The sequence below is a fragment of the Chiloscyllium plagiosum genome, unplaced genomic scaffold (assembly GCF_037043375.1).
Source record: "Chiloscyllium plagiosum isolate Xiang-an unplaced genomic scaffold, Cpla_swu_hap1 HiC_scaffold_31, whole genome shotgun sequence".
Classification (NCBI taxonomy): domain Eukaryota; kingdom Metazoa; phylum Chordata; class Chondrichthyes; order Orectolobiformes; family Hemiscylliidae; genus Chiloscyllium; species Chiloscyllium plagiosum.
In genome coordinates this window covers 29,307,458-29,331,839 of record NW_028270169.1, presented here as the reverse complement: position 1 = coordinate 29,331,839, position 24,382 = coordinate 29,307,458, and the positions used below count along the sequence as shown (strand labels likewise).

The window sequence follows — 24,382 nt, the reverse complement described above, 5'->3', positions numbered from 1 at the left end:
TTGAGTTTGTGTGGAGTCCCAGTAATCTTAGAGTTGGTATAATTGAAATCATGAACAGGCCAATCTAATTCTGATGAAGAGTCACCTCGACTTGCAACGGTAGCTTGCCTTCTCTAAGTGGATGCTGCCTGACTCGCTGTGATCTCCAGCATTTTTTTTTGTTTTCAGCGCACATTCCAGCATCTGCAGTTATTTGCTCCTACAATCTAAATGGAGTCTCGGCTTGCTGTGTTACCGCATATTCGAATGTAAGCTCATTTCTCCACTCCGTGAGTCTGCCTGTTAACCCATCCGTCACGAATGTTTCGTTAAATTCTAAAAATTGCAACATAAATTGGGAGTAGCAGTTTTAAGTACAGTAGAACCAAAAAAAAAATACTAACTCCTGGTTGTCACCAGGTGTCAGTGTAAGATTCAACAAGTACAGCAATTTTGGAAAGTTCAGTCGAAAGGGATATACTGCTGGTTAACGGCGAGTGGGGAAACTCTGAGGCACCAGGCGGGACTATTATTTGTCTCAAACAATTGGGAGGATCCCCATTGCTAAGGGGAGGACTTAGCGGTACAAAAATGCGGATACAGTGTAGACCAACGGGTAGGCAACAATTTGAAATGAAAAACCAGTGTATGTGGGTGTAATGGTGAACCATTGATTTCCTTGTCTGGTTTTGTTGTTGTCACTGTCTCAGAATGTCAAGATGATTGATGCTTCGCGGCAAAAGTAGTCGCCTGGTGCCAGCTACATGTAATCCCTGTTTGTGTGAGGGTTACACATAACTTGTGGGTGGGAAACAAACAGTGAGCTTTCCTCAGAGCTCCCGATCCCGCCCAATGTGCGCACGCCGCGAACGGAGACTACTTTGTTGGTGAGTTCTTCGGAAGGTTGGTGGAAGCTGAGGTCTTCTCATAATCACACTTGGAGCCCTGGGGAAAGGACTTGCACAGACTCTGCCGCTGTCGCACTGGAAGCAACTTCAAGCAAGTCATGTCAAAACAATAACATTGTCCATTTTTTTATTTTAGTTGGGACAATCTGTATCTTCCTTCGGTGTGCACCGTGTATGAAATATGACCACGGGGTGGAATCCCGGGGTTTTAATTGTAGGGCTCTCTTTTGGGGGTTTCAGACTGATCAGTCGAGGTGTGGCATATCTCCCGATTCCAGAATCTGCCCTGAGGAACACCTGGAAGTGGAGAAACATCTGCACCTCAATGGTTCACAGTGTGGTAACAGGCATCTGGGCTATCCTGTGGTGAGTGAAACTCAGTGTCTCTCAGGTTCGAAACACGTTGATTCGTTGTAAATTTAGATACTGATCGATGACTTAGGTTTCGTTTGGAAATGGGTGTTCACGGAAATTATTTTTCTTAAGGGTGTCAATTGTCAATAGGCTATTGTGTAACTTTGGGGGGGGGGGGGGGGCATACGCTAAACATAATTCCGTCAACAAATACGGTGAATTCTGACTAGTCGACCCTCTTTTCAGCTTTTATCTGCAGCCGCGGATGGCTGAGGATCTGATCGGTACACACTCCCCGGCCTCTCACGGTCTCGTAGCCGTTTCCATAGGTGAGTCCTAACTCACGCCGGGATTCAGGGGTCAAGGATTGGAGCAGGGCTTTCTCTTCTTTAACTGATGTCATTTTAAGATTTTATTGTTACACAACTCCCGAGTTACGCAGAAGCAGCAGGCATTTGTCATCACATTATACAATTACCCATGTGATTTAACTCGCGGGGATATTAACTGGGAGTGGTTTAAGTATGTGCGCCATTGGTTCTTAAAATGAGGAACATAGGAACAGTCTGCCAGTCGAGCCAGCATCGCTATTCAATAATGGTTGACCTGTAATCAAACTCCATAACCCTGCCTTGGGCCCATATTCCCTTGCTTTATTTTTGGTCTATCTCACATTTAAATTTAACAATTGTATTAGCATCAACTAACATTTTGAGGAGAGTTTCAAACCTCCACCACTCTTTGCATGGGGACGTGCTTTCGAACATCTTTCCTGACTGGTCTCATTCTTGGATATGTCCTCTGGTTCTAGAATCTTCTGGAAATAGTTTAGTTTAAATTAGGACTTAATATTAGGAGGTAAGTTTGAAAAGAAAAGGACCTCAAAGGTGGTAATCTCAGGTTTGTTGTCAGTGCCATGTGCTAGAGTGAGTGAAAATAACAGGATATGCCATCAGGAGAGGGAAAGGGATTAGGCAGACAGTGCAGACCCCCGTGGCCACTCACTTCAATATTAAGTACAGAGGAACCTCAATTATCCAAACGACACAGCAGGGAGTGTTGTGTTCAGATAATCAAATGTTTGGATAGTCGAATGTCAGATAACACTTTTTAGCCAAGCATTGGGACCTTGCGATCTTGTTCAGATAATTTTGAGGTTCATCCGTATACTGTTTTGGAAGCTGTTGGGGTGGGTGACCTAACAGGGGAGAGCCGTAGTGGCCAGGTTTCCGGCACTGAACCTGGCTCTGTGGCTCAGAAGGGAAGGGAGCGAATAGGAAAGCAATAGTGAAAGGAGATTCAATCATGAGAGGAACAGACAGGAGATTCTGTGGTTGCGAGCATGACCCCTGGATGGTATGTTGCCTCCCGGGTGCCAGGGTCAGAGATGTCTTGGATCAAGTCTACGGGATTCTTAATGGGGAGGGAGAGCAGCCAGAAGTCATGGTACACATTGGTACCAATGACATAGGTAGGGAAAGGGAGTAACATAGAACATTACAGTGCAGTACAGGCCCTTTGGCCCTCAACGTTGCGCCAATGTGTGAAACCAATCTGAAGCCCATCTAAACTGCACTATTCCATTAGATATGTTTATCCAATGACCATTTAAATGCCCTTAAATTTGGCACGTCTACTACTGTTGTAGGTAGGGTGTTCCTCACCCTTACTACTCTCTGAGTAAAGAACCTCTGTCTGACATCTGTCCTGCACTTATCACCCCTCAGTTTAAAGCTATGTTCTCTCATGCTAGCCTTTACCATCCGAGGATAAAGGCTTTCGCTATCCACCCTATCTAGTAAGGCGTTTGACAAGGGTCCCCATGGGAGACTGGTCAGCAAGGTTAGATCTCATGGAATACAGGGAGAACTAGCCATTTTGATACAGAACTGGCTCAAAGGTAGAAGACAGAGGGTGGTGGTGGAGGGTTGTTTTTCAAACTGGAGGCCTATGACCAGTGGAGTGCTACAAGGGTCGTTGCTGGGTCCTCTACTTTTCGTCATTTATATAAAAGATTTGGATGCGAGCTTAAAAGGTATAGTTAATAAGTTTGCAGATGACACCAAAATTGGAGGCAAAGAAAGTTACCTCTGATTACAACGGGATCTTGATCAGATGGGCAAATAGACTGAGAAGTGGCAGATGGAGTTTAATTTAGATAAATGCAAGGTGCAGCATTTTGGGAAAGTAAATCTTAGCAGGACTTATACACTTTTAATGGTAAGGTCCTCGGGAGTACTACCTGAACAAAGAGACCTTGGAGTGCAGGTTCATAGCTCCTTGAAAGTGGAGTTGCAGGTAGATAGGATAGTGAAGAAGGCGTTTGGTATGCTTTCCTTTCTTGGTCAGAGTATTGAGTACAGGGGTTGGGAGGTCATGCTGCGGCTGTACAGGACATCGGTTCGGCCAATTTTGGAATATTGCATGCAATTCTGGTGTCCTTCCTATCAGAAGGATATTGTGAAACTTGAAAGGATTCAGAAAAGATTTACAAGGATGTTGCCAGAGTTGGAGGATTTGTACTATAGGGTGAGGCTGAACAGGCTGGGATTGTTTTCCCTGGCACGGCGGAGGCTGAGAGTTGACCTTATAGAGGTTTATAAAATTATGAGGGGCATGGATAAGGCAAAGTCTTTTCCCTGAGGTGGGCATAAGTTTAGGGTGAGAGGGGAAAGCTATAAAAGAGACCTAAGGGGCAACATTTTCATGCAGAAGGTGATGCATGTGTGGAATGGGCTGCCAGAGGATGTGGTGGAAGCTGGTACAATTGCAACATTTAAAAGACATCTGAATGGGTATATGAATAGGAAGGGTTTGGAGGGATATGGACCTGCTGCTGTTAGGTGGGACTAGATTGGGTTGGGATATCTGGTTGGCATGGACGGGTTGCACCGAAGGGTCTGTTTCCAGGCTGTACATCTCTAACTCTATAACTCTGATCATCTTGTATGTCTCTATTAAGTCACCACTCAACCTTCTTCTCAAATGAAAACAGCCTCAAATTTCTCAGCCTTTCCTCGTAACACCTTCCCTCCATACTAGGCGATATCCTGGTTAATCTCCTCTGCACCCTTTCCAATGCTTCCACATCCTTCCTATAATGTGGCGATCAGTACTGTACACAATACTCCAAGTGTGGCCGCTCTGGAGTTTTGTACAGCTGCCTTATAATCTCGTGGCTCCAAAAGTCAATGCCTCTAGCAATAATAGCTAACACACCATTTGCCGCCTTAACACCCCTATCAACCTGGGTGGCAACTTTCAGGGATCTATGTGCATGGACACCGAGCTCTCTCTGCTCATCCACATTACCAGAAATCTTACCATTAGCCCTGTACTCTGTATTCCTGTTACTCCTTCCAAAATGAATCGCCTCACACTTTCCCACATTAAACTTCATTTGCCACCTCTAAGTCCAGCTCTGCAGTTTATCTATGTCACCTGCAAGATCCTTCCACAGTATCCACAACTCTACCGACCTTAGCTTCATCCGCAAATTTACTAACCCATCCTTCTACAGCCTCATCTAGGTCATTTATAAAAATGGCAAACTGCAGTGGCCCCAAAACAGATCTTTGTGGTACACCACTAGTAACTGAGCTCCAGGATGAACAGGGAGGAGAACCTGAAAAGAGAATATAGAAGCCAGGATGAGCAGAGTAGTAATCTCAGGATTGTTACCAGTGCCATGTGCTAGTGAGTGCAGGTGAACACATGGCTGCAGGGGTGGTATAGGAGGGAGAGCTTCACATATCTGGATCATTGGGATACCTTCTGGGGAAGGTGGGATCAGTACAAGAAGGATGGGTTGCACCTGAACTGGAGGGGCTCCAGTTTGCTAGAGCACTTTGGGAGGGTTTAAACTAGACTGACAGGAGCAGTGGGAACCTGAGCTATGGATCAGATGATGGGGTAGGTAGTGAATAGCCAGATACAGCATGCAGTGAGTGTGTGAGGAGAGATAGGCACTTGATAGGGCAAAGGTGCAATGAGTCGAAGTGTATCTATTTTAATGCAAGAGCTCTCAGGAATAAGGATGGTGAACTCAGAGTATATATCAGTACTTGGAACTATGATGTTGTGGCCATTACGGAGACTTGAATATCACAGGAGCAGGAATGGTTGTTCAATGTTCGAGGGTTTAGAAGTTTCAAAAGGAATGGGGGGGGGCGGGGTGGTGTGGAGAGGTCAGAGAGGTGGAGGAGTTGCATTGATAAGCAGGGATAGTATCACAACTGCAGAAATTTGAGATCGTCGAGGAGGGTTTGTCTACAGAGTCACTATGGGTGGAAGTCAGAAACAGGAAAGGAGCAGTCACTTTATGGGAGTTTTCTGCAGGCCCCCCAATAGCAACAGAGACATGGAGGAGCAGATGGGAGGCAGATTTTAGAAAGGTGCCAAAGTAACAGGATAGTTGTCATGGGTGACTTTAACTTCCCTCATATTGATTTGAATCTACTTAACAAAGAGACCTTGGAGTGTAGGTTCATAGCTCCTTGAAAGTGGAGTGGCAGGTAGATAGGATAATGAAGAAGGCATTTGGTATGCTTTCCTTTATTGGTCAGAGTATTGAGTACAGGGGTTGGGAGGTCATGCTGCAGCTGTACAGGACATTGGTTAGGCCACTGTTGAAATATTACATGCAATTCTGGCCTCCTTCCTATCGGAAAGATGTTGTGAAACTTGAAAGGATTCAGAAAAGATTTACAAGGATGTTGCCAGGGTTGGAGGTTTTGAACTATAGGGAGAGGCTGAACAGACTGGGGCTGTTTTCCCTGGCGCGTCAGAGGCTGAGGGATGACCTTATAGAGGTTTATAAAATCATGAAGGGCATGGATTGGATAAATAGACACAGTCTTTTCCCTGGGGTGGGTGAGTCCAGAACTAGAGGTCATAGGTTTAGGGTGAGAGGGGAAAGATATATAAAAGAGACCTAAGGGGCAACTTTTTCACGCAGAGGGTGGTACGTGTATGAAATGAGCTGCCAGAGGAAGTGGTGGAGGCTAGTTCAATTGCAACATTTAAGAGGCATTTGGATGGGTGTATGAATAGGAAGGGTTTGGGGGGGGATATGGGCCAGGTGCTGGCAGGTGGGACTAGATTGGGTTGGGATATCTGGTCAGCATGGACAGGTTGGACCGAAGGGTCTGTTTCCATGCTGTACATCTCTGACTCTATGACTCTAGTTCAAATAGTTTGGATGGAGCAGTTTTTGTCAGGTGTGTCGGGAAGGGCTCCTGAAACAATATGGTTGATTAGAGGGGAGGCCATATTGGATTTGGTGCTTTGCAACAAACCATGCCAGGTGTCAGATCTCTTGTTGGGAGAGCATTTCGATGATAGTGATCACAACTCCCTGACCTTTACTATACTCATGGAGAAGGATATGAGGAGATGACATGGGGAAGTATTTAATTGGGGGAGGGGGAATTACAATGCAATTAGGCAGGAATTGGGGTGTTTAAACTTGGAACAGATGTTCTCAATTAATTGCAAACAGAAATGTGGAGATTGTTTCGGAAGCACTTGCTAATAGTGCTGGACAGGTTTGTTCCACTGAGGCAAGGAAAGGATGGTAGGTTGAAAGATCCTCGGGTGATAGGGGATGTGGAACATCTAGTCAAGAGGAAGAATGAAGCTTACTTAAGGCTGAGGAGGCAAGGGTCAGACAGGACTTTAGAGGGTTACAAGGTAGCCATGAAGGAACTGAAGAACGGACTTAGCACCTAGAAGGGGGCATGAAAACAATAGACAATAGGTGCAGGAGTAGGCCATTCAGCCCTTCGAGCCTGCACCGCCATTCAATATGATCATGGCTGATCATTCCTAATCAGTATCCTGTTCCTGCCTTATCTCCATAACCTTTGATTCCACTATCTTTGAGAGCTCTATCCAACTCTTTCTTAAATGAATCCAGAGACTGGGCCTCCACTGCCCTCTGGGGCAGAGCATTCCACACAGCCACCACTCTCTGGGTGAAGAAGTTTCTCCTCATCTCTGTCCTAAATGGTCTACCCCGTATTTTTAAGCTGTGTCCTCTGGTTCGGCACTCACCCATCAGCGGAAACATGTTTCCTGCTGCCAGAGTGTCAAATCCTTTCATAATCTTATACGTCTCAATCAGCTTTAGTGGGTAGGATTAAGGAAAACCGGAAGGTATTCTACACTTATGTGAGGAACAAGAGGATGGCTAGAGGTGAGGGTAAGACTGAACAGGGATAATGGAGGGAACTTGTGCCTGGAGTCGGAGGACTTATCGGCAGTCCGTAATGAATACTTTGCTTCAGTATTCACTACTGAGAGGGACCTTGACGTTTCTGAAGACAGCATGAGACCAATTGATATGCTGGAACAAGTTGATGTTAGGAAGGAAGACGTGCTGAAAATTTTGAAAAACATAAGGGTGGATAAATCCCCTGGCCAGATAGGCTATACCCGAGGTAAGAGATTACTGCGTCTTTGGCAATGATCTTTGCATCCTCACTGTCCACTGGAATAGTGCCAGATGATTGGTGGGTGGCAAATGTTATTCCCTTGTTCAACAAAGGGATTGGAATAACCCTGGGAATTATAAACAAGTCAGTCTTAAGTCAGTGGTAGGCAAAGTATTGCAGAGAATTCTGAGTGACAGAATTTATGATTACTTGGAAAACCATAGTTTGATTAGGAATAATCAGCATGGCTTTGTGAGGGGCAGGTCATGCCTCACAAACCTTATTGAAGTCTTTGAGGATGTGACAAAACACATTGATGAAGGTAGAGCAGTGGATGTGATGTACATGGATTTTAGCTTGATGTTTGATGTAAGGTTCCCCATGGTAGGCTCATTCAGAAAGTAAGGATACAGGGAAATCTGGCTGGATACAGAATTGGTGAACCCATGGAAAACAGAGGGTGGTGGTAGATGGTAGTATTCAGCCTGGTGTTCCGCAGGCATCAGTTCTGGGACCTCTGCTCTTTGTGATTTTTGTAAGTGACTTGGATGCGGAAGTGGAAAGATAAGTTTGCTGATGACACAAGGTTGGTGGTTTTGTGGATAGTGCGGAAGGCTGTTTTCAGTTGCAATAGGACATCGACAGGATGCAGGACTGGGCTGATAAGTGGCGGATGGTGTTCAACCTGGAAAAGTGTGATGTCATTCACTTTGGAAGGTCATATTTGAAGGATTAAAAGCAAAATTCTTGGCAGTGTGGAGGAACAGTGCAATCTTGGGATCCATGTCCAAGATCCCTTTGAGTTGCCACCCAAGTTTATGGGATTGTTAAGAAGGCATATGGTGTATTGGCTTTCATTAACAGGAGGATTGAGTTTAAGATCCGTGAGGTTATGCTGCAGCTCTATAGAGCCCTGCTTAGATCACACTTGGAATATTGTGTTCAGTTGTGGTCGCCTCATTATACGAAAGATGTGGAAGCTGTAGAGAGGGTCCAGAGGAGATTTACCAGGATGCTGCCTGGACTGGAGGGCATGTCTTACGAAGAAAGTTTGAGGGAGCTAAGGCTTTTCCCATTGGAGTGAAGAAGGATGAGGGGTGACTTGATAAAGGCGTACAAGATGTTAAGAGGCATAGACTGACTGGTAGCCAGAGACTTTTTCCCATGGCGGAAATGTCTATCATGAAGGGGAATAATTTTAATTGCAGGAATCTTTAATTGCAGGAGATGTCAGAGATAGGTTCTTTACACAGAGTGGTGGGTGTGTGGAATGCACTGCCAGCAGTGGTTGTAGAGTCAGATACATAAGGCACATATAAGCAACTCTTGAATAGGCGCATGGAAGATATGTGTTTAGTCTGAGCTTAGAGTAGGATAAAAGGCTGGCACAACACAAAGGGCCAAAGAGCCTGTACTATGCTGTACTATTCTATGTTCTATGCCAGGTGAATACTTGGCTGGAGAAAAGATACAGGAGGGAAAAATACAAATTCTTGGGACATGGGGACTAGTTAGTGGGACTAATACAAGCAGGACCAGGACCTATCTCCTTTCAGGGTGGAGTTGCTCGTGCTGGCCAGCAGGGTTTAAATTAGAATGTCAAAGGAATGTTTGAAGAGAAAGATAGATGTGGGAGAAACAAGTACACAAACAATAGACAGAAAGATGAGCAGCAAAAAGTGGAAAGTAGAAATGAAAGGGTGAAAAACAAATTTGACCAAAATAAAGCTAAGATAATGAAGAAGGTTAAAAAAAGTTAAAGACTTTGTTCCTTATTATGTGGAGCATTCATAATAAGGTAGATGAATTAGCAGCGCAAATAGATAGAAACTATTGTTAGTTGTGATTATAGAGACATGGCTGCAGGATGACCAAGGGATATTCATTATATAGGAAGAACAGACACAAAGGGAAGGAAGTGGTGTAGCATTATTAGTAAAGGAGTGAACCAAGGCAATAGCAAGGAAGACATTGGCTTAGAAAATCAAGATGTGGACTCTGTATGGATGGAGAGGAGGAACACTAAGGAACAGAAAATGTTAGGAGTTATCTGTAGCCCCCCATTCCCCAAACATTGATGGAAACATAAGGAAAGACATTAAACAAAGAATCAGAGTTGTATGGTAATATATTGGGAAGTGTGGATGTAGAAAGGAACCTGTGTCCCCTTGTACACCAGTCAATGAAGGTGCATGTGCAGCAAGCAAGTCGCAAGGCAAATGGTAAATTGGCCTTCATTGCAAGAGGATTGGAATTCAGAAACAGGGATATCTTAGAGCAGTTATACAGGGCCCTGGTCAGACCAAACCTGGAGGATTGCTTCCAGTTTTGGTCTCCCTACACAAGAAAGATTATACTTGCCATAGGGAACAGTGGTGCAGAGATTAACTAGTGTGATACCAGGGATTGGAGGACTGCCCTAGGAGGAGAGATTAGTTTAACTGGGTTTGCATTTCACTACAGATGAGAGGGATTTGATTGAAACGTAAAATTCCAGCAGGGCTGGGCAAACTAAATGCTGGGTGGATGTTTGTCCTGTTTGGGGAGTCTAGAACCAGATGCCAGGCTCAGTCTATGGTGTGACCAATCCCCTGACCCCCACCCCCATATAAGTCTGAGATGAGAAATCCTTTTTCACTCAGAGTAGTGAACCTGTGAATTTCTCTACCACAGAAGGCTGTGGATGCCATGTCAAAGAATATGTTCAATAAAGAGATAGATTAGTGTTTAGATTATAAAGGCATCAAAGGGTATGAGGAGAAACAAGAAAAATGCCATTGAGATAGAGGATCAGTCATAATAATATTGAATGGTGGAGCAGGCTCAAAGGGCTGAATGGTCTGCCCTGCTCCTAGTTTGTATGTAAAATGTTAGTTTTTGTTCTTACATAAACCTCTTTATTCCCAGCCGGGGTTTTCAAAATTGTCACTTTGCTGAATTGTGTCACAGTGTCAGAACGTACTGTTTACTTTTTAAAGAAATTGAGCAATTCCAAAAATTCCCTGAGTGTAACTCGGATTGGTCACCCACGTGACTCATTAAGATGTCATGAATGTTCATATCTGAATGATTTACTTGTTGCATGCCACCTCCCACATGGAATTTCCTGTGCATTTGTACCCAGAGACACATGGAGTCCAGGTGTAATTCAAATCCTAAGGCTAATAGGGCAAATCTTTGGCATAAGTGAGCTACCCACACAGTATAAAATGAACAGAAGTCGACAATCTTTTACAAATGCCTGATGATCCTTTTGCTCCAATATATTTCTGCCTCTAATATTGTCCCAAGTTAAGAGCTTTATACACAGGGTAGGGTGTAACCAGAACTCTGATCTCTTATTCCCATTTTCCCTGTTATTGCAATTAAAATGTAAACTGTCGGCAGAGTGCATGGGAGGCACTTACAATAACACAATGGGAATGTTCTCCAGTGGTGAAACCCACCATCCACTATAGGTGGGCTATGAAAAGTCACCTGCTTAAACATGAAGGCTCTGTATTATGACAAAACCCTTCCTGTTGAACTCTGTTGCCATTAACAGAAATCTTGAGAGTACAATATTGATTACGGGTCTTTTTAAAAATGAAATTTTGATCAAATGTTCACACTACATTGATTTCACTTTTATTTATGTGTGCATCATCAGAACTCTTTTGATCAAAGAATTAAACATATTGGCACACATCATGGTTGACACATGGTGATGGTTAGAGGTGAGGTGGGACATTTCCTTTCTTGTGGAAAAGTAGCATTCAAGAAGCTTGACACAATCCAGGATGGGGTGATTAGCATAGTCTCCACCATTGGACCCACCGTAGCAGCAGTGTGTACCATCTGAAAGACGTACTGCAAAAATTCACTAACAGTTCTACCATTACTATCTGGAAGAACATGGGCAGCAGATATATGGGAACACCACCCAAAATCTCCCTCCAAGTCACCTACCATTCTGACCTGGAAGTATATCACTGTTCCAAGAGTGTCACTGGGTCAAAATCCTGGGATATCCCTGAACAACATTATGCGTCTGCCTACACCAAATGGACCGTAGCAGTTCAAAAAGGCTTCTCACCACCACCTTCTCGAGGGCAAGCAGGGAATAGACAATAAATTCTTGCAAGTTTGTGCACTTGATTTGCTAGCTTTGATTTTCATATTTTTGATTTTTAATAGACCTCTTCACTCTCAGCTGGGGTTTTCAAATTTCTTATGGTAAATAGAATCGTGATTCAGAATGTTCTGGAATAAAAACAAATTACTGCTGGAAACTGAATTTAAAAAAACACAAAATGCTGAAAAAGTTAGCAAATAGGTCTGACAGCATTTATGCAGAAAGGATTAATGTATGGAGGTCCAATATGAATTTTCTTTAGGTCAGTTCTGAATAAGAGTCATCTTGGACTTAGTGTTAATTCTGTTTCTTTCACTGCAGATGCTGGCGAAGTTTAACACCACTTTTTACTTGTATCAGAACATTTGGCCTTTTTTTTTGAAGAATTGCAATTCTAAAATTTCCAGAATGCAGTGAGGGTTGACTACCCATGTTGTGTTGTTTTTTCTTGTTCAGTTTTTAATGAGTGTTCAGTTATTGTCCAATATTGCTGTACCTGCAACTCTTTGAGAAATAATTGGATTTGCAGGCTGAGTTGCAGCTCCAGTGTATGCATTTTAAAAGACAGTGTCTGAGATTAGTGAGGATATTGGAAACGCAGGTAAACTCAAAGCCCTGTTGCCAGTCAGCATTCTAAGACCCGCACGGACATTTGAACAGTACTGACCCTGCCCTTTAGGGAACTTACTTTCTTTCCTTGATTCTCTGTAACGACAATCCCTCCCCCACCTATCACACTCAGGACACCACACTCTCCCTATTTTGCTCGTCGCAACCAGTGTGCTGCCCAGATCCCTCGCTCTTCCACTTTTCCTGTCACACATTCCGTATACACCCCAGCCCCTAGATGTCATGCAAATTTTCATTTACCTGCTCCCCACTCTTGTGCTGTGGAGTTAAATAAACTTTGAAAAAACAGTCATCCAACATTTTCTTTTTTAGCTTCTCATTCATAATATGGCAATCTAGAAACTGTATCAGTGGCCGAATTATTAATGGCCGAACTCTGAAAATTAATAAGATATTTAGCTCTGTAGGCAATGTTGACACAGTTGCAGAGGAGAGTGGTGATTCAGGTCTCTATTATCTTGAAGTAAGTCATTCTTTGTGGTTTTTCAATATCTGTGTTTATTCACACATCATTGAGAGATCAGAAATAGATAAAAGCTTCTCATATTGATATTTTGAATCAAAGCTTCTGCTTATATTTTGTGGGAAATTGCTACACATACTGGAATCTGTACTGAAAACCCAAGAATTGCTGGAAATCAGAGCTGATGAAGAGTCGTCCAGACTTGAACTGTTAGCTTGCGCTCTTTCCCTGGATGCTGTCTGACCTGCTGTGATTTCCAACACTTTTTGGTTTTCTCTCCTGCATACGTTGTCAGTTTCAAAATTTGCCAAACTTCCCAACAGCTCATTGGTTCTCTGCATGGTACACACTGGCAGAATGGGTACAAAAGGGTGATGGAAGGTCTCGGAATAAGGTGTAAGAAATGTAGGGTGCACTGAGGATGGGTGAGAGCCTGATGACCATGGTTACAAATGCATTGATGTGCCAGTAAACAGAGGTGTGCCCTCTGGCCTGCTGGGCTCTTCAGCTTTCACCTGGAGGCAGGCACATCACACTGCCAAGATTGAATATGGTAGGCCGGAGCCTCCTGAATGGAGGTAGGGTTGTGTATTTGAGCCTTGCCTGATCGGCACTTTCCGTTCCTTCATGAAAATTCAGCCCAAAGTCCTCAGTCACATGAAAAGTCAGCGAATCTGGGGCTGTTCCCTTCCAGAAGGTGGAAAGGATATTTGTTAGAGGCTTAAAATCAAATGTATTCTAAGAAAGTCGATTAAAAACTGTTAGTTTTAGCAGAAGAGTTAAGAACCAAAGAATTCCAACATAAGGTGCATGGCAAAAGAACCAACAGTAGCACTTCTCGAGGCACGAGTTGTTAAGTTGTGGAGTGTATTGCCTGCAAGTGTAATAATGACAGATTGAAGAGGAATTTTCACAGAGAAGGTTCATAAAATGGAACTAGCTAAATTACTCTTGCAGAGAGCTGACATGGACATATCAGACCAAATGGCTTCCTGTACTTTGACTATCCTGTGATTCTATAAATGTTGGGGTATGATTATGAAGTTTGCTGATGATTCATTTGATCATGAGGAATAAAATTGGACACTGCAGGAAGATACAAATGGATTGATCAGATTGGCCGAAAATGGCAAATGGATTTCTATCCAGAGAAATGTGGGATAATTCAATTGGAAAGAACAGATAAGGCAAAGAAAATCATTATAAATAGGATACTGAGAGGTGTAGAGAAATAGAGAAACTTTGATGTATGACCATTGAAGTTGTCTTGGTGAGATATTGCAGCGTATCTTGTAGATGGTATACATTGCTACCACTATGCATTGGTGGTACACGGAATAAATGTTTAAGATAATGCAAGGGGCACCTGTCAAGTGGTCTGCTTTATCCTGGATGATGCTGAGTGTTGTTGGAACCTTGTTCATCTCAGTAATTGGAGGTCTTTCATCACCTTTACTAAGGAGACTGGAGGGGTACTAATGAACCAAGTTGAATTGTCATCAAACTGGAACAGCTTGTAAAGGGGTACACAACTAATTCTCTACAAGTCTTCAGTATATTTGTCAGGGTCCATATCCTTTACAGTGCTCAGTGCTTCAGCCATTTCTTTATACCATCAAGTGAATAAAAATAGTTGTAGCCCTGGCATGTGTGATTCTGGGGCCCTTGGGAGAACGCCAAGATGGATCATCCATTAAGCACATTTGAATATGGCTAAAACATTCAGTTAAAAATAGAATGTTTCATTGCACAGTCTCAAGCTCAGTAGATTAGAGAACCTAGTAAATTTGGCTTCAATCCAATGCAAAAATGATGGAATTATTGGCTGAAACTTTCAACAGAAGGAAGTAGGTTGGAGCCTCAGATGCCACTGAAATTTATAACGTCTGAAACCCCTGTGTGCAGCACCACATAATTGTCCCCAGATGTTTCAGTTGAAATTGGCACAATTATTTAGTTCTTTAAAGATTTATTTTTAAATGTTCATTTTCTATTCCGGTATTTATCCAGTATCCTGTAAGTTTCAAAACTTTCATAATTTCAAATATTTTATTCCTGTGTGCTGTTGACTTCTCAGCTGTGTGATATAAACTGGATTTGCTGTTTCACTCCAGAATTGGAGTTTCTGAAAGGATTTGTGGAGTGGCATAAATTTTGACCTTGATGACCCCTCCCACTGTTATGGAAGAATTAATGGGGATGATAGCATTGTTTTTTTGAAAAACTTTTTTGCTAACAGATATAGACTTAAGGATGACAATGTTTTGATTCAACTGTACCAACTGAAACTGATATGTTTTAATTTGAGCAACTTAAAGTTAAGGCCTTTCTTCCTTCAAGACTCCGGATAGTCCAGGCTGTCAATATTATAATTAATGCAGTCCTGCCCTTGGGTTGAAATACAAATAATTTAACTCTGTTCCATTTTCACCAAATTCCCGCGTGACTGGTAAGCCTATATTTTTCCTTTTCTCTCTGCCATTTTTATTTGCACAATCCCCATCCACATCTGGATATTTCAGCTCAGGCTGTGGTGTAGGATCTGCTGGAGAAGTGCTATTTTGGCTCTTTGCCACTGCCAGTCAAAATTGAATACGTTTTTAGAAAACCTCATTATTACTTTCTGATTAACAACAGTGAAGTCAATTTGCTAACGAGAGGGGAAGCAACTTCTGCGGTGGGTGGAGACTCTTGGTATCAGCTGCTTGTTTTACACACTCTATCCAATTTGTCTTTGCATCAAATTTATGCAAGTGTGAGTAAATGGGCTTAAAACATTTAGTCATCTATTAATAACCTGCATTTTTAGCACTTAGCATAATAATTGTGAAGTAACTTTATTAAACAATTTCAAAGTTACATTTTACGTTCTAATTTTTATTTTTTTTAGATTAGATTAATTACAGTGTGGAAACAGGCCCTTCGGCCCAACAAGTCCACACCAACCCGCCGAAGCACAACCCACCCAGACCCATTCCCCTATATTTACCCCTTTATCTAACACTACGGGCAATTTAGCATGGCCATTTCACCTAACCTGCCCATTTTTGGACTGTGGGAGGAAATCGGAGCACCCGGAGGAAACCCACGCAGACACGAGGAGAATGTGCAAACTCCACATAGTCAGTCGCTTGAGGTGGGAATTGAACCCAGGTCTCTGGCACTGAGAGGCAGCAGTGCTAACCTCTGTGCCGTGGTGACGGGTCTCTTATAATGTCGTGAAGACTTAGTATACTTATAGCAGGAAGAAGGACATTATAATTATGATAAAAAAGCTTTGCAGATTGGCTGGCCCAAAAGATTTGGTTTGAAACTCTGGGGATGCTGAGACAAATAAAACAGGGTTCGGAGGTGGAGAAGAACAGAGTGCTGGTCTGGATGTTTTACTTGCAAATTGGGTCGGCAGCTATCCAGCACATTAGTTAAACCAGGTATTGACTTTGACTCAAAAACTGACATAAATGTGCAGTTTCCCACAATACAGCATGGCAGGCATCAACTTGACAAACTGCCTGCCATTTAATATAAAAATTCTGGAGCAATTAAGTTTGTTTAACAAGCTCATTGACCCAAATAATTCACTGCCTATCCCATAATGGGGTGAAAAAGCATGAAGTAAGGACATGTATCTTTTTTTTTAAGATTAGATTACTTACATTGTGGAAACAGGCCCTTTGGACCAACAATTCCACACCGACCCTCCAAAGAGCAATCCACCCAGACCCATTCCCCTACATTTACCCCTTCACCTAACTCTATGGGCACTTTAGCATGGCCAGTTCACCTACACATTTTTGGACTGTGGGAGGAAACTGGAGCACCTGGAGGAAACCCACGCAGACACTGGGAGAATTTGCAAACTCCACACAGACAGTTGCCTGAGACGGGAATTGAACCCGGGTCTCTGGCGCTGTGAGACAGCAGTGCTAACCAATGTGCCACCGTTTGGCCCACTTGCGAGTGTGCTTTGCACTATAAACCCCGATTTGATACCCATCCTTGGTGATCACCATGCCTGGCTTTCCAAAACCCAGCCCCTTGCTCCTCTCCCCATGGTGCCCAATCTCTTCCCACCACAATAACTTATGAGTTAACTGTGTCCAGGCACCATTGATGTTCTCCTTGGGCAGCTTGCAGTGCTAGCAGCACCCATGACTGAGTTCTAGTGCTGCTGGGATGCTGGTGTTATTTGCAAATCAGATTTGATTAGATTCCTAACAATACTCTACCCCATAAAATTCACTGCCATGAGTGGAATCTGGATGGCATGTAACACCAGCATTTACTGTTAGGCAGCTTGTAACTACATCATGTCAAATAAATGAGAATTTTCTCTTTTAAAAGGTGGTCACAAAAGGGATAACTTAAAAGTCCTGATAAATGGCAGTGAACCTTTTAAAATTGCTGTCAAACATCTACGTAGAAGTTGCAAAGGTTGATCAGCTAAATGTAAAAATGTTATGGCCCTTTTTTGAACAACAAAATACAACTAGATTAATATTTGAACTTTACCAAAAATATTCAAAGAAATAATGAGCAGTTTCAGAATAAAACAATTTATGTCTTCAGTTTATCATTCACAATTATGAAAAGCATTAGAAAGATGACATCAGACTTTAAAGAATATGATTCAATGTTATTGTCAAGAATGTCTTTGTCATTGGTTAGTGTTGTCCCCTTGTTAGTGTTTACCATTAGCAATCCCTATGTCAAGTTTCAGAGAAGAGCTGACTAAAATGAGAGAATTGGCCACAAAGCGTGTGAAAAGAGCACAACAAACAATGAATACCAGAGAAGAAGTGGCAAATCTGAAAATTATCGTGATACTTCCAATATGTCATAGAGTCATACAGATGTACAGCATGGAAACAGACCCTTCAGTCCAATCCGTCCATGCCGACCAGATACCTCAACCCAATCTAGTTCCACCTGCCAGCACCCAGCCCATATCCCTCCAAACCCTTCCTATTAATATACCCATCCAAATGCCTCTGAAATGTTGCAATTGTACCAGCCTCCACCACTTGCTCTGGCAGCTCATTCCATCCACGTACCATCCTCTGTGTGAAAAAGTTGCCCCTTAGGTCACTTTTACATCTTTTCTTTCTCACCCTAAACCTATGCCCTCTAGTTCTGGATTCCCTGACCCCAGGGAAAAGACTTTGTCTATTTACCCTATCCATGCCCCTCATAATTTTGTAAGCCTCTATAAGGTCACCCCTCAACCTCTGCCGCTCCAGGGAAAACAGCCCCAGCCTGTACAACCTCTCCCTGTAGCTCAAATCCTCCAACCCTGGCAACATCCTTGTAAATATTTTTTGAACCCTTTCAAGTTTCACAACATCTTTCCGATAGGGAGGAGACCAGCGTTGCACACAATATTCCAACAATGGCCGAACCAATGTTCTGTACAGTCATAACATGTCCTCCCAACTACTGTACTCAATACTTTGACCAATAAAAGAAAGCATACCAAATGCTGCCTTCACTATCCTATCTACCTGTGACACCACTTTCAAAGAGCTATGAACCTACACTCCAAGGTCTCTTTGTTCAGCAACACTCCCTAGGACCTTACCATTAAGTGTATAAGTCCTGCTAAGATTTGCTTTCCCAAAATGCAGCACCTCGCATTTATCTGAATTAAACTCCATCTGCCACTTCTCAGCCCATTGGCCTATCTGGTCAAGATCCCATTGTAATCTGAGGTAACCTTCTTCGCTGTCCCCTACACCTCCAATTTTGGTGTCATTTGCAAACTTACCAACTGTACCGCTTATGCTCACATCCAAATCGTTTACGTAAATGACAAAACGTAGTGGACCCAGCACCGATACTTGTGGCACTCCACTGGTCACAGGCCTCCAGTCTGAAAAACAACCCTCCACCACCACCCTCTGTCTTCTACCATTGAGCCAGTTCTGTATCCAAATGGCTAGTTCTCCCTGTATTCCATGAGATCTAACCTTGCTAACCAGTCTCCCATGGGGAACCTTGTCGAACGCCTTACTGAAGTCCATATAGATTACATCTACCACTCTGCCCTTATCAATCCTCTTTGTTACTTCTTCAAAAAAACTCAATTAAGTTTGTGAGACATGATTTCCCATGCACAAAGCCATGTTGACTATCCTTAATCAGTTCTTGCCTTTCCAAATAGCAGTAGATGTATTCAGCTCCTTTTATAGATTGACTTCATTTGGTGTTTTCACCTTGAAAATTGAGTATGATGATAAGATTAATTTTATATATTTAATTTCCAATATTTTCATATTCTGAGTTTGTGGCATTTATTTATTCTTGGCTTGCAGGTTATTTCATTCATGATTTTATAGACATGCTGTTGAACCAGAAATTTCAACATTCCTGGGAACTGCTTTTTCACCATGCTGTGGTAAGTATTTCTTAATAACTTGTCGCTTTTAATAAGCTCAGTTCTCATTAGTCTCAGATCTTGTACATGACAATCTGCTTCCTGCCCAGGTCCTTTCAGCATTGTAACTTGGATAGTATTGTCTGTCCTTAATTAGTCCATAATCCAAATCAGCAATCAACTTTTTAACCAATATACGTACTGATAATTCATTACATTGCATATGATGTGAACTTCTGAAGTACCTTCATATAGTAGAGTGAATATTTCCAAATTTCCTGCAAAAAGCAGTTCAGCTGTTTTTTTGACTACTGTTTAATGTGTTAAGGAAGGCAAGATGGAGAAACTGCAAAATTACTATTCCAGATTCTGTTAAATTACTATTCCAGTCAACTCTCAGTGGTAGAAAAGTTATTGAATTTATATTTAACGATGGAATGACTGAACGCTCGGAAGAACTTGAACTTCTTAAAGTGAGACAACCTGGATTTCTAAAGAGGAAGCCATGTCTGCAAACCAAATAGAGCTTATTGAGGATATAAGTGGTAGGCAGGAAATTGTCAAGGAAAATGATAAATATGGAATTTCAGAAGACATTCATTGTTGTTCCATATTAGCTAAAATTGCTGTTAGAAACAATGTTGGAAACTTGAGTCAGGCACCATCTGTGGAACAAGAAACAGAGTTATTATTTCAAATCCAACATGGCTCTTTTTCAGAACTGAAATGGACTGGAAAATTGTTTTTTTTTTAATGCTGTTGACAGAAGAGGGATGAGGAACGAGTAGAACAGATTGGGATGGTGTTCAGATCAAAACACAAGCAGTGCTAATGGCGGTGAAATAGTGATGTGTGAAGAGAAGTCTTTGGGTCCACTTTTCTGACTCTGTCTGTAATTTATTTGCTTCAGCTATTCAATGAAAGATGACTAACACCACAGCAGTAAATATCATGGTAATGTATGCCTACTGTAAGAGTTATTTAATTGAATATTTTGTAATTTTTAAAAGAAATTTACAGGCTGTGGAGAAAGAAGCTTTTTCTGCTGGGTGGGGGTGTCTTGGACAAAGGTTCATATTCTTTAAATCAGAGCCAGGTCACTGAGAAGTTGGAAATAGTCACACACAGGAGATGTATGGATTTCCCTTCCTCAAAAACAGCCACAATTAACTGAGAGATGAGTGAATGTTTGCTGGACAAGGGCATAAAAGGATATGGAACCAGGGCAAATAGATGGATCAGCCGCAGAGTAGTTAAATGTCAGAACAGACTTGATGGGCTGAAGGGCTTACTGTTTTGTGTATGCACTCCAAAAGCATATTTCCATGCCCATTTTGCTCTTTATTGCTGGAAATTTCACAGTGATGGCTGGTCAGTGCAAAACTGAAAAAGGCAGTGCCCAATTTTGTTTTTATTTTTCTTTCATTCTTGTTTCTCTGGTGTCCCTACTGTTGCCTTCTGTTTTTCAATTAAACAGAGTACGAGACTTCAATAAGCAAGTGATTAAGATCTTTTGTTTTGCGCTATAAAATCGCTAAAGTTTTTTTAATATAAAGTTGGCTCACAGAGGTTACCTTGGAATGAAAAGAGAAGCTTAACTAATAATATAGCTCCATAAACACTTGAAGTTAATTTGCACTGCCATCTTCTGAATTTATTGCTGAAGTCACATTGCATAAGAATTTTTTTATGAATGTACATAAAGTGTTTATTCTTCAAATTTGCTTGTAAACTGCTGTGTATCCCTTGTAAAGGTTTTATTAGAGAATGATGTGCTGTAAGCCTGAAGTTGAACTGGAGCACTTGATTGGCACTTCACATAATGACATTACTTTTTCCAACTTGGCTATTATGAGGAGCACTTCTTTTACTTTGACTCTTAAAAGTAGAGTGTAAGAATTCTCAATGAGCATTCATTGAGAATGCTGCCTTAGATCTCTGGCTGATCATTAATAGAGAAGTCTGAAGTAATTGAAAATTGTATTTATTTTAATATTCAAAACTAAACATAAAATATTGATTGTGTGATAAAAGTACTTGAAATAAACTGCATTTTTTGGATGATAGCAGCAAATAACTCTCAAAGAAATCATTTGAACTTTCTGTTTGAAAACCTCACCTATTTTCATCTGACTTTTCAAGCGATAGAACAATACAGATAATGCGTAATAAGAGTTCATTTTTGGACGTTAATGTAATTGGTTGTACTTAAAACATCAAAGCACACAAACCCTTTTGACCTTGAGATCTTTTACAGAAAGAAAGGTATGGTCTGATGAAACATCCATTCCCAAAACAACATCAGCTAACTTCTTATTGCACTTGCTCTGTTTTTGTTGCTGTTTTTAATATCCTTTTTTGTTTCAGTCTTCCAACTTTTAATTGTTTTATTTGTCGATTTAGTTTAGAAGTGACTGTGTATCTGAGACTTGATATTGTATGAGTGAGAAAGAGAAGGCTGACAGGAAAAATAAATGTTTCAAACGACAAACGAACAATGGGTTGTGAAAATCAGAGTGGTTGCTGGTGTATAGTTTGGATTTGAGTTCTGAACATAGAAGCAATTTTCAAATCAGGGATTGGAAATATTTGAAATTCTAAATGATCGAAATGTTGAAATTATGTCCTTAGCTATCTGCCCTCTCAACTAATGTTTGGTTGCGAGCTACAGAAAGACAAGGTTGGGAAATATGACAGTACTTCCATAGATTGGAGGTTTAGGAGTGCACCAGCGATTTGGAACACAGAAAGAGGAGTCATCTATTCAGACCCTTGAAATTGTTCAGCCATTATTAAATTGTGGCTGATCTGTACCACAAAACCTTGCCCTTTCTCTGTATCTCTTGACACCCAACTCAAGATGAGTTCCAGATTTCCATAATCCTCTTGTGTGAAAACATGCTTCCCAGTTTCACTTTGAAAGACCTTTGGCAGACTAAGAGTACAGAGAAAAACAGAGTTGATGTTCTTCTTAAATAGAAGTCTTTGGACTCAAAACACTAACTGTGTCTCTTAACACAATTGCTGTAAGACCTCCAGAGTTTCTCCAGCATTCTCTGGTTTCTTTTACACATTTCAGCATCCACAGTATTTTGCTTTTACAAGAGTACATCACACCATTTGAAAGCAGTTTCAGGGAATCCTGAGGAGGAAATGGAGACCGTAAGTGTATGAGGTGTGTAAGATGATTGAAGGCAGTGCTTTAGGGAAATGATGAATTGGAAGTGAAACCATTGGGGATATAAGATTAAAATCACATGGCCAGCCCTTGAGGATTGCTCTGGTGACTGTTGTGAGAATGGCTGTTTAAGTCAGTATCTAAGCAACATTTGAGTGAATATCTAGGTAACCTTTTCAAATCAGTGTCACAGGTGAAATATTCCATTTATCCGCTAACCAAGTGGTCTTTTTTTTTCCTGATTTGGAAATGCCGGTGTTGGACTGGGGTGTACAAAGTTAAAAATCACACAACACCAGATTATAGTCCAACAGGTTTAATTGTAAGCACACTAACTTTTGGAGCACTGCTCCTTCATCAGGTGGAAGGAGCGGCACTCCGATAGCTCGTGCTTCCAATTAAACCTGTTGGACTATAACCTGGTGTTGTGTGATTTTTAACTTTTTTTTTCCTGTATGCTACTGATTTAATATATGTAGCATTACAGAATATTAAAAATCTATTCAGACATTTTTAAAAACAGGTCCGATTGGAATGTGTGCACACAGTATTGTCTCAAACGTTACAGTTATTTGTAGATGTCATTTGCTGGAAAACTCAGGTACAGAGGAGCACAGTTGATTTAAACATGTCCACAGGGATTCCATCTAAACAAAGCTTGGGTGAGTGTTTTGATAATCAGTACACAACAGGAGTGCAATAAGTATCACAAGCATATAGTAAAGCAGGTAATCGAAATGGTGTCATCGATTTGTGTAGCTGAGACCTGCAGTGCAAGGAATATGGTTTCTAGACAACATCCTGGTCTTTTAGTATAAATGTAAATGGATTGTTTTCAAATGAGCATAATTTCTCTGTGAGATTACAGATTTGATTTTAAATATGTTAATCATGTTAAATATTATTTAGAGTTATAGAATGACACAGCACAGAAGGTGGTCATTTGGCCCATCAGACCAGATTTTTGGTAGAGCTATCCTGTTAATCCTCCTCCACCTGTTTTTTGACAGTTTTATTGTTTTACCCTTCAGGTAATTGCCCAATTTTTAAAAATCTACATCCACCACCTTTTCACATTGGATATTCTTGAAAATAACTTTTTTGTTTTTCTAAAAAAGAAAATTTCCTCAAGTTGTCCTGATTGTTTTGCTGAAAATGTGTTGCTGGAAAAGTGCAGCAGGTCAGGCAGCATCCAAGGAGCAGGAGAATTGATGTTTTGGGCATAAGCCCTTCTTCAGGAATGGCTCATGCCCGAAATGTCGATTCTCCTGTTCCTTGAATGCTGCCTGACCTGCGCTTTTCCAGCAACACATTTTCAGCTCTGATCTCCAGCATCTGCAGTCCTCACTTTCTCCTGATTGTTTTGCTGATCACCTTAAATCTATTTCTGTCTGGTTACTGTCCATTCTGTCACTGGAATATTTCCCTTTTATTTACTTCAACAAAACACTCCATACTTTTGAACACTCCCATCCAATTTCCCATAAACTTTTCTAAACTGTAAAGCAAATGATGCCAGCTTCTTCAACTCCAGCGTATAACTGCAATCCTACATCACTGGTATCATTCTGAGTAATTGTTTCTATACCCACACCAAGGACTTGATAGCTTTCCTAAAATTTGAGACCCAGAATCAAATTCTTTTTGATGCTTGTTGAGATAAAGAGTGAACTTCTGTCCTTTGTCTGACTTCAGTTTCTTTGTTGATGCTGGGCAAAAGGTTCGGCAACATAATTTAAAAGATGAGTGAGAAATGCTATTGAAATAATACGACTAGTATTGGAGTAGCACACACCAGTGATAATAACTGAGTTCTGAATGCATGCAGTAGCATGAGGGTGGATAGGATGATTGGCACCACTGCTGGTGTACAACAACCGAGCAGTTATTCAGTCCTGAGTGCTGAGCAATGGGCATAGTAATGAGTGGAGTGTTGGCGATGGGAATAT

The 24,382-nt window shown here is 41.5% G+C and overlaps 1 protein-coding gene across 1 annotated transcript in view; it reads left to right on the top strand.

Annotated features, from left to right (window-relative positions):
• The first annotated feature begins 602 nt into the window (after positions 1–602).
• Positions 603–24,382, top strand: part of tlcd2 (TLC domain containing 2) — a 54,417-nt gene continuing 30,637 nt past the window's right edge. Inside the window, exons 1-3 of the mRNA XM_043718515.2 lie at positions 603–1,253; positions 1,488–1,570; positions 19,194–19,276. Coding sequence (XP_043574450.1) covers positions 1,069–1,253; positions 1,488–1,570; positions 19,194–19,276 — 351 coding nt within the window. The 5' untranslated portion in view covers positions 603–1,068. The remainder of the gene's footprint in view (positions 1,254–1,487; positions 1,571–19,193; positions 19,277–24,382) is intronic.